The sequence below is a fragment of the Benincasa hispida genome, chromosome 12 (assembly GCF_027475165.1).
Source record: "Benincasa hispida cultivar pf3 chromosome 12, pf3_genome.v1.1, whole genome shotgun sequence".
NCBI lineage: Eukaryota > Viridiplantae > Streptophyta > Magnoliopsida > Cucurbitales > Cucurbitaceae > Benincasa > Benincasa hispida.
Window position 1 is genome coordinate 64,615,923 of NC_143489.1, and position 17,602 is coordinate 64,633,524.

General features: G+C 34.1%; 1 protein-coding gene and 2 non-coding genes across 10 annotated transcripts; all 3 read left to right on the top strand.

Moving 5' to 3' along the window:
• The first annotated feature begins 1,100 nt into the window (after window positions 1–1,100).
• LOC120068388 (ER-based factor for assembly of V-ATPase) lies at window positions 1,101–4,869 on the top strand. Of its 8 annotated transcripts, none has more exons than XR_016525445.1 (8): window positions 1,108–1,509; window positions 2,067–2,205; window positions 2,569–2,654; window positions 2,750–2,897; window positions 3,211–3,434; window positions 3,714–3,806; window positions 4,534–4,604; window positions 4,689–4,869. XR_016525445.1 is itself a non-coding variant. In XM_090308586.1 (5 exons), exons 1-4 carry the CDS (start codon window positions 1,246–1,248, stop codon window positions 2,879–2,881), a joined length of 621 nt encoding a protein of 206 aa, XP_090164712.1. In that variant the 5' UTR covers window positions 1,101–1,245; the 3' UTR covers window positions 2,882–2,897; window positions 3,225–3,590. The 8 variants fall into 8 exon arrangements, 3 of the variants coding, with proteins under 3 accessions (XP_090164712.1, XP_090164710.1, XP_090164711.1); XR_016525444.1 differs by having other exon boundaries at window positions 4,534–4,600; XR_016525446.1 differs by having other exon boundaries at window positions 3,225–3,447; window positions 4,534–4,600.
• A 956-nt stretch (window positions 4,870–5,825) lies between these two features.
• Window positions 5,826–5,899, top strand: TRNAK-UUU (transfer RNA lysine (anticodon UUU)). Its single transcript has one exon. It is a non-coding gene; the product is annotated as a tRNA-Lys (tRNA).
• Window positions 5,900–11,059: 5,160 nt separating this feature from the next.
• Window positions 11,060–11,131, top strand: TRNAK-UUU (transfer RNA lysine (anticodon UUU)). The gene has a single exon. It is a non-coding gene; the product is annotated as a tRNA-Lys (tRNA).
• Window positions 11,132–17,602: the final 6,471 nt, after the last annotated feature.

Below are 17,602 nucleotides of genomic sequence, written 5' to 3' on the forward strand. Positions count from 1 at the left end.
CAAACTACAAACCACGAGATATACTAGATTTAGGACATCAATCCCAACACTAGCATCCATTGTGACTGGATCCGGTACACAATTATATTATCTTCCAAAATTACCCTATTTTTATTAATACTTTTCTGTTTAACTCTACCTTCGAAATTGCTTTTCTATGTATCCTATTTTTATCAAGGTTAAATTATCAATGTTAAAATTGGTTTTCTTTCTTGAACAATGAGGCCACTGATAGGTTGAGGCCTCATTGTTCAAGACCTGGAACCAACTATTAAGGGAGTAATTTATCTACTTTTCCATGAAATGGGAAGGAGTGAATTTCATCTTGTATAGTTATGTTCGTAGCTCCCTAATCAAACAAATCCCCAAAATGGTAGGCTTATTGAGTTTGCTATCATGGTCACTTTCACCCATACAGATCAAAAGACCATCGTCATAAACAGGAGTTCGCAACTCACTCAGGATTAAGGTCAAGTCTCTTATGATCATCATAGTGAAATATTAGTTTCTTCAAATAAGTGTTATAAAGAGAAATTAATTATTTCATGGTCCGGTATATATATAAACTAATACTCCCACTCATATGACTTTACATAAACAATATGGTTCATATTGTTTGTAACACTTGCATCTCATGTAATAATTACAAAGTATGACGTATCAGTGTTATCAGGATAAGACATACCAGGATAAGACACCTAACCTTCATTCATTTATTATAGACCTTTTAGGTTATTACTTGAACATGAACCATCTGTATGTCAACTACATTCTGTTCAAGTGATATCATATAACTTTGGATCTTAGTTTATTGGATTAAATTAATATTGTCTAAATATCAAATAAAATACCTTAAATTTTATTAGATAAATCATTTGTATTAACAAAACTACGAACCGTGAGATACATTAGATTTATGACATCAATTCCAATACTAACATCCATGATGACTGGATCTGGTACATGATTATGTTATCCACCAAAATTACCCTATTTTTATCAATACTTTTCCGTTCAACTATACATTCGAAATTTCTTTCCTATGCATCATATTTTTGTCAAGGTTAAATTGTCAATGTTAAAATTGTTATATTTATTCAAATTGGTTTTCTTTCCACCTAACAATTCAGCCCGATCTAACTAAAACGTTGAACTCCATTTTAGTTGCTTTGAGCTCTCGTCTTCCACCGGTCTCGTCGGCGCCAAGGATAACGCTTTTCTCAAACTGCAAAACCCTTTTCTACGATGATCAACGACCACACACATCCGTCTGGTCTTGTTCTATCTAACACCGAAGCAATTCGCTCATTTCTGACCTCAGCGTCCATAGACTCGCAACTTTCCGATGAACTCCGGCAGATTGCTTCAGATCTCGCTTCACAACAAAACATTCCGTATAAGCCGCTGAGAGCTATCTGGTTTGCTAAGGAATCATCCGCACGGCCGGACTTGCTTCGTCTTTTGGCTGGATCGGAGTTCGTCTTGACAAGCCCTAAACCCAGAGAGAAGGTGTGTATAATAATTTCTCTTCATTTAGTTCTGTATGAAGTTTATGTATTAGCAAATTAGTTTGATGGTTTTGTTAGTCGGAGTGATGATTTGATGACAAAATTGGAGAAAGAAAATCCAAATCCAAAATTAATTGACGGATTCTTTGAAATTTCTTAAAATTGGAGTACAATCAATGTGAAAAAAACGTTATCTTAATTGAAGATATTTAGCTCGAACAATGCTCAAACTAGTGGTATATTAACTCCAAGGACATTTACATGGATATGAACTAAACTCAGAGCACACAAATTTTATACATTATTTAAGAAACAGCATATTCAGTACTTCTACGACCATGCCAATGATGTCATTCATGTCCTGGATCCCTTCAATCTGGATATGACTTGGCCCTAGCTGTATTCAGTAGTTTGAGTCTTTGAACCACGTTTTTGAGGAAGCCAAATTGAAGTTTATATGCTGAACTGTGAAAACTTCTAGATTTCAGAACTTCTGGTTAAGAAAAATATATATAAATTTTCTTGTGGGGTTGTTAATTTATTGATATGGGTATACAGAGTGAGGAGTTAAAGGCTAGACTGAAGAAGCTTGCAGATGTAGCAGAGAGGAAGGCTTATCAGGAACTGGTGAAAGATATTGCACCTAAGAAACCAATTGAGGAGCCTTTCTCTTCCTACAAGGATCAGCTCGGATTTGGTATCTATGCAACCTTGTCATTTTACGTTACCAACATACACCTTTTTATGATATATTTAAATGTGCGTGCATTTTATGTATAAGACAAAATTGTATGCAGTTCGATGAAATGATATGGTTTTTCATATTTACAAAAGAGAAATGTAACATCTATGAAATCTTCATTATGTGATATTGTTGATAATTTTTAATATGGGTATTACAAGATTGCCTGAATTGATAACTTTCATGAATGTTTTACATGAACTCTTGCCATTTTCAACTTCTTTTTGAACATTTGAGATCTTCAATGTCATATTGTTCTTTCTTGTTTCCTGTTGCCTTCTGAACAACAAGAATTAACAAGTCATGAGGTTGTTGCAGGTTTACATGTCGTGTTGATAATGTTTACTGGCTATCTGGTTGGATATGCTTTATTCCGAGCATTGTTTAGGCATGATCCAATCATGGTATTTAATGAATATTTGTTTACTTTTGAGCAATCTCATTAATTTCTGATTCTCGTAGTACTGTCATTAATTGGGCAATCAATTTTGTTTCTCAGAGTGCTGCTGGAGGTATCCTTGGATTAGTTTTCGGCATGCTTGTAGAAACACTTCTTTTCATTATTCGATCGTCCAATTATGATAATCGGTCTTCATCATCTTCCCATTCTAAGCTAAAGAAGAGTCAGTAGAGTTACTCCTCTTGAGGTTTGCCTTTCTTTATACTTAAATTGAACCCATGGCATCCTTGCCTACTGTTTCTAATATAACCCATTGAGTTAACTTTTGCCCTGTGCTGTATAACTAAGCATGAACAAGTAATAAGGCCTTGTTAATGTGCTTGCTGCAATTTACTTGTATAAAGACGCGTTCCTCACATCATTTATCAGGAGATGAAATGATTTTCTTGCACTCTCTTCAGCCTATGACCACAAGAAAATGAAAGCGCGATCATGTTCTTCAAATAATATTCTTTTGGAAAGAAACGTTATTGTAAAGATTTTTAACAAAGAACAATCAGTTTGAAATTTGAAGGTAGACCTGGTTGTCCATCTGGTTGGACGTTACAGGATCCACAACACCCGACAGGTTCTCCCTCCTTTAAAGAGTGTCTGCGACATGATTTCGAGCTGTAGTATCGATACACATTTCTCGGTTTGGTTCGGTTCGATTGCTTTCACCTTAAACTTCAACACGGGATTCTGAAGGGCTACTTCCTTCCCGATATGCACAAATCATGTGGAGGTATTATGTTGAGGTTGGATTCGGCTCCAACTTGGAATTTTGATGTATAATGTTTTAATAAGTTAGCTATTGTCAGATTGAATAATTTTTCAATGATGTGACATTCATTTTCTCTAAAATGTTCTTACAATAATATATATTATGAGTTGTTTAGAATTTTATTTGGTTAAAAAATATAAATTTGGTCCATTTTCAAATAGATCCTTTCGTGTCTTTGAACAATAAAAAATTAAACTTTTAATGTTGTGTATAATATAGTTTTTTTTTCTCCTTAAACAGGATATAACTCCTTGAATTCTCACTAGATTTCGGACTTTTAGAGAGGTTTGGGGGTCAACATGAGATGGTATATCATGGATTGGTAGTTTGGAGGTCCATTATCCTATCTCACTGATTTTAATTATTTGTGGGCCAATTTTTGGAACATGTTTCGTATCTCATCGTCATTTTCCTTCCATGTATTGTATGTCACCGTTTCTCTCAACCATACTCGATTGTTCATATTCGATCATTCTCGATCATTCATACTCTATCATGCATCGTACCCGATTATGTTTGAACATACTTGATCGTTCATACTTGATTATGGTTGATCATACTCTATCATTCGTACTCGATTATGCTTGAATATATTCGATCATACTCGATCATATTCGTGTATTTTATACTTTTGCAATATTATGTATTATTAATTATTTTATTTATTAAACTGTCCACCAACTTTAATAATGACGGTTCTGATTGTTTATTAATTTACACTACCCATTCAACCACTTCATTAATGAGTCAACCAATTTATTAATTGAATTTGAGTTCATTCATGATGTAAACTTAATATTCTGAGGCGGGTCACACTTTTTTTTAAAAAATATTTGTTGGGGTTATTATTAATATTCAACAACCACCCCTCTCCCTTCACTTTTCCTATAAAACAACATTGGTCATTCTCTATTTACTGAGAGTCTCCACTATCCAAGATTTATTTTGTCAATTTGGTGAGTTGTTTAACTTCGGTTTCTTCTTCTCTACTTTCTAATGTTTGGTTCTGTTATTTTCGCATTAGTAAGTTTCTAACTTTTGGTTGTTTGGTGGGTGGTAGGGTGCCTCATTGTACTTTGATCTGGTAACTCGTAGACTCCATCCATATCGTACTTCATAGAAGCAATGTAGGTACTTCTCTATTCGAACTAGTTTTCTTCCTACATTATAAGTATTTCTAGATTTCTTCTAACTTTTTATTGTTTTGTTATGCAGCCCAAACTAATACGAAATATTCAATTAGTTTGAAGTTGGTGTGTTACTTCTTTTTGTATTCCCCTATATTTCATTTCAGTTGTATTTTTTGTTATTAATTTTGGTGTGTTACTTATATGATGGATATATTACATGGACTGTTTTTTTGGTGTTATTAATTTTTTAATTTTTATTATGAGTATTTGCATTGTCTTCATTTATTTTTAATGTTTACATGCTTCTTAATATTGAAGTTACTAAGTTACCTTGCAAAAGTGTGAGATTTTTATTTTTGGAAAATTGAACAATAAAAATATAGTTTAATTAATAAATAAATATAAATATATTACTTAGACTTAATAAATTTCAGTAATTAATATAATCATTTTTAATTATTTTAATATAAATTATCAATGTAGTCATTTTTAATTATTTTAACATAAAATTGAACTATATACCATATCTTGAGATTGGAAAGAATAAAAAAAATGCAATCAATGTCTTATTTCAAATAGGATGGATACAAAAATTGAACCAGATAGCACTAATATAACAACTCTACCCACCAAAATACAAATATATGAACTCAGATATAAAAACTCTACACATCCAAACACCGACATCAGAACTCCTCAGACATCTGAACTCTCCAGACATCAGTCCCAAACAACCCCTTAATTTTGTGTCTACAGATATTTTAGAATGTTAAAAAAATTCTTTTACATGCAAAATAATTTAAAATTTCTATTACATGCAAAATAATTTAAAGACCTATAAATAAGAGTTCAAATATTTGTACATCTTTTATACTTTATAAAATTAGTCTTTATTTTTTATACTAAAAAGGGCTTTATTTATTTATGTGAATATAAAAAGGGCTCAACTTATTATTGGTTAAGTTATAAGGTAATATCATTGTCGGTAGGTTTTTGAACTTTTGAACTTTATAAATGTTTAATAGGTCTCATTCTTCTAATTTTATGTTGGCTAATTTCTGGTGCTATGGGTATTTCTTCAAAAAAATCAAAACTAAATGATAAGAGCCATGTTGAATTTTGTGTTTGGTATGATTGTGAATATAGAAAAGGCTAAATAGGTTGTCTTAGACTTATTATTTCTTTACGAATTAGTACATAATCAGTTTTTATTAGTCGTTAAGCCATCTTAGCTCAGTGGTAGAGCGCGTGGCTTTTAACCACGTGGTCGTGGGTTCGTGATCCCCACAGACGGTGATTAAAATTGGTTAAATTCTTGGGTGGGAATTTGTTATGATACCATTATGGAGAACTTTTTTGTTGTCATATTTGAAAGTACAAATTTTTGGGTCTTTATTTGTGCACTTTTATTTGAAAAATTGGTCTTTTGCATGTGTTTTCTTTAAATTTAGTCTTAATTAGTTGAAATAAGTTTATAAGGGTTAGATTGAATTTAAAAGATGTTATTGTGAGTTTAAATTTTTTAGATTTCAACCTAGTCAAGAGTAGTTGCGATTTTCACATTCCAAGCTGTTAGGCAGTCCCGATTTTGACCGATGATCCCTCAGAACATTGATTTCGGCCCTCTTCAACCGATTTGGGGCCTATATAAAGAGAAGTCCTTCATTTCATAATACAACTCTCCACCTCCGAATTTATCTCTCTTCTTATATATTCTGCCATTTCCATTAGTTCTCTGGGACATTTTCTCAACTTCTCAAGTCAGTAGTCTCAAGAACGAAAGTTCCTTTGAAGTATAGTAGCTCTAGGTCATCCCATCCCGTGGAAGCGTAAGATGAGGAATGATTCTTCCTTGAAAAAAGGGAATCAACCTAGGGAAAGACTAGGAATTTGAGGATTTGTCTCGAGATCCCTTTAGTCATATTTTCCTGCATTTCTATTCATTTATTTCTTATAGTTCTTTTATTTTCTTTGAATATTGAACTCAATATTGTAGTTATGATTTATGATCTAATAAAGTTCGTTACTTTTGAAGGAACTCTTATTCAAGAGTACCTATGAGCGGAAGCGGATCTTTCCAATTCATTGTGGTAGAATTCCACATATACATTCAAACATACAGATATGCATTCACAATGCTAAATTACTGGCATGCTTAAAGGAACAATAAACTAGAGACCGAGAGATCATACCAGTTGAAGACTTTTTCTTCACAGTAAATCTCACTTTCACTAGAATGGCAAGCTATCGTTCAGCAAATCCCAATCGTCTACCTTGAACAGTCTCCACACGAACAGAAGGAAACGGGGACGATATCACTACTTAGAGCCCTCAGTATTCTCGGAATGAGAATCCAAAGGGTGGACTTTGTTCAGATTTGGTAGAGGAGAGAAGGAAGGGAGATCGTAAACAACGATCAAGCAAATGGGAGAAAGACTCAAAATGCTTAATCGTTTAGGTGAAGTATACGATCATGTAGGAAAATGTAAGTGATCGTTTAGTAAATAGCGTGCACGGGTGTAAACGTTAAGCGATCGCTCAGCACTATCGTATAGGTAAGCGATCAATTAGCACTATCGTATAGGTTCTGATTTTTACTAAGCGATGCCACACTTCAACACTATGTTCGCGCCTCCGATGCTTAACACATCGTGAGCTATTTAAGCATCTCAAAACGATTCTTCATCTTACTCATCCGTTATGAAAACAGAAGAGACGCCGACCAATTATCCCTTAACCGTCCAATTAATAGATAATAAATATAATCAAATTATATTCATAATCTATGAATTAATATCATATATTAACCACAGTATTTTTCCTCCACTAGATATAAATCATATTTATATTCAATTTCCTCCAAATTAATGTATCTCGTACATAAAATTAATTATATCATATATATATAATTAACTAGTTCAATTATATCATATATAATCGAACTCCCTCTCGTCAATTTGAACATTTCAAATTGACTCAAAAACTGATTCTCAACTTTTATCCAAGCTACTAAGGGGACCTTATGAACCTATGGCTCAAAGCTCCAACGGTACGTGAATAACTGACTAAACTCTTTAACCACGATATCCACCATCCGTTAACTACCAGGAATTCCCCTAAAGACCAACAGTTGAACTCTTCTTACCATAGATATATTTCTATGTCCATTGGATATAACCAATTATCAGTACGATGACCCTTCATAGATGCTCGTAAGTACAGTTGTAGTTACATCTTACTCCTTAAGTACCACTGATCCCTCTAATGAACAGTACAACATAAGTATATTTCTATGTCCATTGGATATAAAGACACGTTCTTTACATCATTTATCAGGAGATGAAATGATTTTCTTGCACTCTCTTCAGCCTATGACCACGAGAAAAGGAAAACGCAATCATGCTCTTCAAATAATATTCTTTTGGAAAGAAACCTTATTGTAAAGATTTTTAACAAAGAACAATCAGTTTGAAATTTGAAGGTAGACTTGGTTGTTCACCTGGTTGGACGTTACAGGATCCACAACACCCGACAGGTTCTCTATCCTTTAAAGAGTGTCTACGACATGATTTCGAGCTGTAGTATTGATACACATTTCTCGATTTGGTTCGGTTCGATTGCTTTCACTTTAAACTTCAACACAGGATTCTGATGTGCTGCTTCCTTCATGATATGCACAAATCATGTGGAGGTATTATGTTGAGGCTGGATTGGGCTCCAACTTGGAATTTTGATGTATAATGTTTTAATAAGTTAGTTATTGTCATATTGAATAATTTTTCAACGATGTGACTTTCATTTTCTCTAAAATGTTCTTACAATACTATATATTATGGGTTCTTTAGAATTTTATTTGGTTAAAATATAAATTTGGTCCACTTGAACAATAAAAAAATTAAACTTTTAATATTGTGTATAATAGTTTTTTTCAATTACTTAAAAAGCATATAACTCTTTTAATTCTCAATTTTGTGTCTAACTAGATTTCAGACTTTTAGAGACTATTTGGGGGTCCAACATGAGATAGTATACTATGGGTTGGTATATCATCTCAATGTTTGGTGGCCCATTATCCTATCTCATCGATTTTAATGGTTTGTGAGCCCATTTTTGGGACGTGTTTCGTATTTCACCATTATTTTTCTTCCGTGTATCCTATGTCACTGTTTCTCTCAACCATACTCGTGCTTCATACTCGATTATGCTTGAACATACTCGATCATACTCGATCGTTCACACTCGATCATACTCGATCACATTCGCGTATTTTGTACGTTTTCAATAATATGCATTATTAGTTACCTCATTTATTAAACTGTCCACTAACTTTAATAATAATCGTTTTGATTGTTTGCTGATTTTATTAATGATTGTTCTAATTGTCAGCTGATTTTTTTTCACTTGCATATTTCCATTACCCATTCAACCACTTCATTAATGACTCAACCAATTTATTAATTGGATTTGAGTTCATTCATGATGTAAACTTTAAATATTTTGAGGTTGGTCACACTTTTTTTTTAATATTTGTTGGGGCTGTTATTAATGTTCAACCAACCACTCCTTTCCCCTCAATTTTCCTATATAACAACATTGGTCTTTCTCTATTTGCTGAGAGCCTCCACTAAGATTTATTTTGTCAATCTGGTGAGTTGTTTAACTTCAGTTTCTCTTTCTCTACTTTCTAATATTTGGTTTTGTTATTTTCATATTATTAAGTTTCTAACTTTTGGTTGTTTGGTGGGTGGTAGGGTGTCTCATTGTGTTTTGATCCGGCAACCCGTGGACTCCATCCATATCGTACTTCATAAAAGTAACATAGGTACTTCATTATTCGAACTAGTTCTTTTCCTACACTATAAGTATTTCTAGATTTCTTCTAATTTCTTTTTATTGTTTTGTTATGCAGCCCAAACTAATACGTAATATCAATTAGTTTGAAGTTGGTGTGTTACTTCTTTTTGTATTCCCCTATATTTCATTTCAGTTGTATTTTTTGTTATTAATTTTGGTGTGTTACTTATATGATGGATATATTACATGGACTGTTTTTTTGGTGTTATTAATTTTTTAATTTTTATTATGAGTATTTGCATTGTCTTCATTTATTTTTAATGTTTACATGCTTCTTAATATTGAAGTTACTAAGTTACCTTGCAAAAGTGTGAGATTTTTATTTTTGGAAAATTGAACAATAAAAATATAGTTTAATTAATAAATAAATATAAATATATTACTTAGACTTAATAAATTTCAGTAATTAATATAATCATTTTTAATTATTTTAATATAAATTATCAATGTAGTCATTTTTAATTATTTTAACATAAAATTGAACTATATACCATATCTTGAGATTGGAAAGAATAAAAAAAATGCAATCAATGTCTTATTTCAAATAGGATGGATACAATAATTGGATTATATGATTTAAAAAAAAAACAGTGTTCATACACGCAAATTATTATAAATTGAACCAGATAACACTGACATAACAACTCTGCATACTAAAACACAGACATAACAACTCTACAAATCCAAACATATACATCATAACTACTCAGACATCAGAACTCCCGATATTCTATATCATCTTAATGTCCCAAAAAACCTCTTAATTTTGTGTCTAGAGATATTTTAGAATGTTAAAAAAATTCTACTACACGCAAAATAATTTAAAGACCTATACTATATGTTTGAGTTTAGAGAGAATTCAAATACTTGTACACCTTTTATACTTTATAAAATGAGTCTTTATTTTTTTATTATTATAATAATAATAATTAATAATAACAGCAATATGTTTTTACCACATCGATGACTTAAAATTATAAAATTTTTATATTCTAGACGTTTTAGCTTAAAAATAATTTTAAAAGAAAAAGGTGTTTGTGCTTTTAGAAAGGAAAAGGAAAGGAATATAATAGAAGAAAAAATAGAAGAAAAATCAAAATTAGTATTTTTTAAGCAAATTAGCCTATACCAATTGAGTTTTAGTTGATCCATTTATACCTATATTAGCTGAGAAAGTGATCACATATATGTTTTATGTAGAATGAAACAATCAAAAGTAAAACCATCTAAAAATTTCACAAGGAAGAGCAAAGTCTTTTATTTAAGTGAATATAAAAAGGGTAACTTATTATAAGTTAAGTTATAAGGTAATATCATTGTTGGTAGGTTTTTGAATTTATTGTTTAATAGCCTTTTCAACTTTATAAATGTTTAATAGGTCTCATTTTTCTAATTTTATGTTGGCTAATTTCTGACGTTATGGGTATTTTTTAAAAAGAATTAATGAACTTTATGAAACACAAAACAAAATGATAAGAGCCATGTTGAATTTTGTGTTTCGTAGGATCGTGAATATAGAAAAGGCTAAATAGTAAATAGGTTGTCTTAGACTTGTTATTTGTTTGCCAATTAATAAATAATCAAGTATATAATACTGGTCAAGCCGTCTTAGCTCAGTGGTAGAGCGCGTGGCTTTTAACCACGTGGTCGTGGGTTCGATCCCCACAGACGGCGAATTAATATTTGCTAAATTCTTGGGTGGGCATTTGATATGATACCGTTGTGGAGAACTTTTTTGTTATCATATTTTTATAATTGATTTCAAATTATGTAAGTGATACATGTCATGAAAATATATGTTTTTGGGCCTTTATTCGTGCACTTTTATTTCAAAAATGGGTCTTTTGCATGTGTTTTCTTTAAATTTAGTCTAAGTTGAAATAAGTTGATGAGGGTTAGATTGAATTTAAAAGATGTTGTTTATTGATCTGGAGTTGCTTTTGTAGATTTTGGTAGGAGATTGAGGTTGGATTGTTGATTCTTGACTGATACAGTGACATTAACAGATCCACTGCAATTACATCAGTGAGCTCAAATTTTCCAGATTTCAACCTAATCAAGAGTAGTTGCGATTTTCACATTCCAAGTTGGGCAGCCCCGATTTTGACCGATGATCCCTCAGAATATGGATTTCGGTCCTCCTCAACCGATTTGGGGCCTATATAAAGAGAAGAAGTCCTCCATTTCATAACACAACTCTCCACCTCTGAATTCATCACTCTTCCCATATATTCTGCCATTTCCATTAGTTCTCTGGGACATTTCCTCAACTTCTAAATTCAGTAGCCTCAAGAACGAAAGTTCCTTTGAAGCATAACAACTTTAGGTCATCCCATCTCGTGAAAACGTAAGGTGAGGAACGATTCTTCCTTGGAAAAGGGGAATCAACCTAGGAAAAAACTAGGAATTTGAGGATTTGTCCTGAGATCCCTTGAGTCATATTTTTCCTGCATTTCTATTCATTTATTTCTTGTAGTTCTTTTATTTTCTTTGAACATTGAACTCAATATTGTAGTTATGATTTATGATCTAATAAATTTCATTACTTTTTCATTCATCATGGGCTAAATTTTCCTATGGGTCCAATATTGTGGATGCCCTAGGGTTGTTATGGCTTATGTTATGTTGCATTTCATACCATTTTGGTTTACACATTCTATTTGTTGAGTTTAAAAATAAAATCGATAAGTTAAACTGGCCACTTAATTTAACAATCTAGCGGAGCTCTAATGTTGAGAAGGTTGGGATGTAAGTGAATGTCACAAAGGAATATGAGACTTAGAGCCTAGAAAGAGGATTGTCACTTCACATTAGAAATAAGATCCAGCTAACCATGGAAACATTAGACATTAGTTGCTTAGACTTCCTAAAGGAACTTTACACAAGACCGAATAGGTGTAGTTTTCAGTTCATGTGTAATTCACTGTTAAGGTATAATTATAATGTGGTCGCATCACTTAAGGCATAACACCTGAAAAGTTGAAACATTGTTGTTGTGAGCTGATTGCTATCTTGTTTGGCTTGGAGTTAGTGAATTAATTATGTGAAAAAGTTCAATATTTCATGCACAGATTCAGCTCTCGTTGAGTACAAGTTTCCTTGAGATAGATACAAGTATAAATCTAACGCAACTTTCCTGGTAAGTCCAGGGTTGAATGTAGAGATTTAGTGAGCACTAATGCAATATGGTTAAGTGGACCTTCTACAGTGATTCTTCAAGTGTATGTATGCATTGAGACTATAAACTAAACTAATATAACATGGATGCAAGGAGAAATAGAGGCCGAAAAGATGGATTATGCATTGGAATATGATGCGTTGATTCCTTAGTAACAAACAATAAGCCTTTACGAAATAAATGGAACGAAATGGGGTTGATAGGACTATCTGCTAAATTCTAAGTGTACATTTGTGATGCGTTCAGGTTCTATTCTTGACTTAAGTCTATCTTCAACATCTCTCGATACAATTGCCACACTTATCTTATCTCTAAAATATATGTGTTAGATAAAATGAACAGATAAACAACATGATTAACTTTATCTTTAAAGTGTTGGAATTGGTGTCCTAATTCTCTCGGAGTCTCGTTATTTTGTAAAGATACACATAGTTCAATGAATAAAATAAGTGTTATTTAATTCAGGCATTTACTCATATCCAATAAACAAAGCTCCTTGGTTATCTATGTGAACTTAAGCATGTATAAGTGATATACAAGTGGATCATGCCTTAAGTGATAACCCAAATAGGTTTGTAGTATAAAGATTAAGGTGGGATACCTGATCCTGGTGACACTACGGATATGGCCCGCATTGTAGAGGTTTGCAAGTGTTGTAAACTACTACAGATGATAAATCCTGACCATTCATATGGAGATGTGTAGCGGGGATGTCTTATACAAAGAGTTTGTATAAGACCTGAACCACGAGATGACTAGACTCTGTGTATAACGCCGTTGATACTAGAGACTTGCATCTCACCTAAACGATCATAGGTGACACGACCTTAATCCTGGGTGTTTTGTGAACTCTTGCCTTTGAGGGCGGTCCTTTGATTAGTATGGGTGAGAGTGGCCAGATACCAACTCAACATGCCTACCTTTTTTGGAAACTTGTCTGATCTGGGAGCTGGGAACTCAATCCACAATATGGAATTCACTCTTTTCCCAAAGCAGTGACCTATACGATAGGTCTCAGCCATCTCTTACTTGCCCAGTCGTGTATGCGATTGTTGTTTCCTCCGTTCGTCTGCCTTATACCAAGTCTGAACAGAGCCCACCCTCTGGATTCTCACACCAAGAATACCAAGGTCGCCTTGTTGGTGGTGTCAGACTCAACTTGACATCGTCGAGGTTTTCTGGAGGCCATTCGCTGTTGCGGAGGAGATCACGACTGAGGAAATCACTGAGAACAAGCGCGAAGTATTCGTGCAGTGTTCATTGTTGTGTTACGGTCGTGTAGATCGGGCGTTCGAGGACGCCGTTGTTCGAGCGTTCGTGCGCATTAGAGCGTGGAGACGCATCCTCATATGTGCGTGGAGTTTGATCTCTGTTCTTTTGAGATGTTCATGCTGTAATTTCTGCATTGTAATTGTATAACCGTTTGTTTTGAAGTCGACTGTAAATATATGTTCATTCATTATTGTAATTTGGAATAGTCTTGTTTCGCTGCTCATGGAAATTCCGTTTTCGATTTCCTTCAATTGGTATCAGACCCAGGTTCTCTGATATTCCAAATTATAGATCTGAATCAAACATTTTTTTTTACAGTCGCGGTGGGTTTCTACATTTGTGGTTAACCATTTTATACATTTGTGGATAGATTTGATGAATGTTTCAGATTTAAATTGCCTTTTTTGTTAAAGCTTTCGGTATTACAAAGTGTTAATTGTAAGGGCCCCTGTGTTTTTGGACAAAATTAACTTTGCAATCGAGTCTGTAATTCGAAAAGTTCGAGTTCGTGGAGTCGTTCGTGATGAAGCTTCAGCACATGGTGATGCAATTCTCAACGAAGAAGAAGACCAAGCGTTGGTCAGATCGTGTAGCCTCAGGTAAACCATCATAGGGATTTTATTAAGCGATGGTTTAGGTTTTTTTTAGACAATCGTTTAGTATTTTCTAATCGATCGTTTAGCTAGTGCTAAGCGATGGGGTAAATCGTTTACCATATCGCGTGGCGTTGGTTGCGCGATCGCATAGGCATTGGAAGTAGGTGATCGTAGTGGGAGCATGCGATGCTTGTTGTTTAGTAGAATGCGCGTGCTAGACGATCGTGTAGTTAGCAAGCTTCATCGCTTAGTTACTACCTATGCTATCGTGCGTATGTGATACAGAGAAGTTAGCTAAGCGATCGCTTAGGCGATGGTGCTTCGCGGTATGCTAGTCGCCTAGACGATCGCGGAAGGTGGGCATTGTGCAGAGGGCGCTAAGTAATTGTGTTCTTCAGGCTTCATCGCTTAGTAAAGGTACACGATCGTGTAGTAATAACTAAATGATCGTTTGGATTTTTCTAGATGATCGTGTAGTAATGCTAAATGATCATTTAACTCTGGGAGCGCTGGTAAGCGATAGAATGAAGGGTTTGTTTTATCATGTTGACGATCGTGGGGTGCTTAGTACACGATGGATGGTTGGAGAACCGATGCTTTGCCGAGCGGTTCAAGACCCGGTTCGCCTGTTTGAACTGGAGACTCCTTGTCTTTGTAATAGTTAGCTTCTCTTTTGTGTTTCTAAGGCAATTTCACCCGGTTCATCAACTTTTATTGCTTATACATGTGATGTATGGTACTTATATGCCAAAGTGTTTGTCATATAATTAAAAACCCACCTTAGGTTGTGCAATTAATCATGCATCATGTATTATAAATGTTATAATATTGCATGAAGAAATTACTTGAAAGTATGCGCATGCATCATGAAATATAAGAGTTATATTTTGCATTCAGTGAGCATTATCATGCATCATCCTTTTATTATAATTGTTATAGTCTAAGGGTGAATGGAAGCATGTTTTGCTTGTTTCATTGTTGTTTTGTATAAGTGTTATATAAAAGAAGTAGCAATGAATGGACAACGCATTGAGCATGACACTTAGGCCATTTATAAGCGTTATGAATGCCTTGCATGTGTTAGCTTAGCATTGTGGTTATTTCCATTTATAAGTGTAATAAAGAAAATTAGACCTAAATCAATAATTCAGAGTTGCATGCAGACTTAGGGTGAACTCAAGTTCTTTTAAAAGGGTTTTAAAATTGGATTGAGATAGACCTAAATTAAATTGGTTCTAAAGAGTTTAGTAACCTAGATTAATCTTTTAAAATCGGTTTAATAGGATTAAATTGGTTGGAATAAAAGATTAAATTTATTGTAAACCTATCTATAAGGGACCTTTTGTCTAAGGCGGGTTTTGGCTAGGCTGGGGTTCTTAAGTTGACGGAAACGTAATACCCCTACCTGGGAACCTACTTGGAAAGGTGAATTAGATAGATTTTCAACAAGCATGCGACATTTTGGTTAAAGACTCCGTTAAAGAGTTTAATGGATGATGATTAAAAGTTGTTCAACTATCCAAGGTAAAAGTTATTCTTGGGAAAATCTAAAAGTCACTTAGTTAAAATCCTTAGCCGTGTTTTTTCTAAGTAAGCTAAACCCTAGGTTATAAAATACTCAGTGGGAGGAGAAGGCGTATCAGATATGTCTATGATTCCATTCACGTTTCTCCCTGTATGTTCACATTGTGAGATTCATGCTTGGTCTCGAGATGCCCTAGGATGAATCCCCCTTTGGATGGTGTGTGCATTAGTCAATATCAAGGTGGACGGAGAGAGTATTTATAGTAAGTGGGTGAAGGGTGTGTGCCAACACGTCCTATGGTCTCTATCATTGGTTCACACCGTGAGATCATTCTGTATGCCCTCGTGTCGCCTTCAGAGTAGCCCTCTTCGGATGGGGTTTGTGCAGTTGGTCAATATCAAGGTGAAATCCAGAAATGGATAGGGTCGCTTTAGGTTTCGCCCCAATTAGATTTTTTCCCTTCAGATTGGCCTTTTGGGACGGACCTCTAGGGCTTAAAATGGCAGGTCACACTTACGGGAGATTGTTAAGTAAGTTAATGATCTCTTGGCCAAATCAATGATGGCTACTTGTTATAGAAACAAGAGTTGTTCTGGTATTAATGACTAGTTGAGATCTTCTCAATTCAGAGGAGGGATAACTGACCTCCCTTCGGCGGCTTTTGTCCTAAACCTTTGAAGCGTCATTGCAAAACTAGATGTCACACGGGGTTCATGTTAGTTTTGCTAAAACCTTATTGGATGTTGTTTTATTTTACAACGGGTATTTGCTTAAAACCTAACGTAGGTCAATGTGTTTTTCTTTTCAGCAACTCGTTAGTATTTCTGTTTAAAGCTTTTAAAAATGACTGATTTATTATAATGGAAAGAATCGTATGAAACGAATTTCGTGGCAAAGGACCTCCATCCCACTACTCTCCAAAAGAGGAGACAAGACAGTAAATATGATTTATTGGTCTTGGAGACATGTCTGGTAGAGAATGATGATTCTACCTGGATCCTTGATTCAGTGCTACAAATCATGTCAGTTCCTCTTACCAAGGATTTAGTTTCTAGCAAACGTTGCCACAGGGAGAGATGACTCTTCGAGTCGGTAATGGTGAGGTTGTTTCAGCTGTTGCTGTAGGCAGGCTGAAGTTATTTGTTGATAAGAAACGTTATCTGTTATTGGATAATGTTTTGTAATTCCTCATATTAAGAGGAACTTAATCTCGGTTTCTTGTCTCATTGAACAAGGCTATATCGTCTCCTTTTCTGAGAATAAAATGTTTATTTTCAAGAATGGAATGGAGATTGGTTCTGGTTCAATGGAAAGTAACTTATATGTACTAAGGCCGTTAGTCATAAAAGCCTTGTTTAACACTGAAATGTTCAGTACGACAACAACAGCTAAAAGACCAAAGGTTTCTCCAAAGGAAAACGCCCATCTTCGGCATCTAATATTAGGTCACATCAACCTCAATAGGATTGAGAAGTTGGTGAAAAGTGGACTTCTAAAGAGTTTAGAAGAAAACTCCTTGCTGGTATGTGAATCATGCCTTGAAGGCAAGATGACCAAACGACCTTTTACTGGAA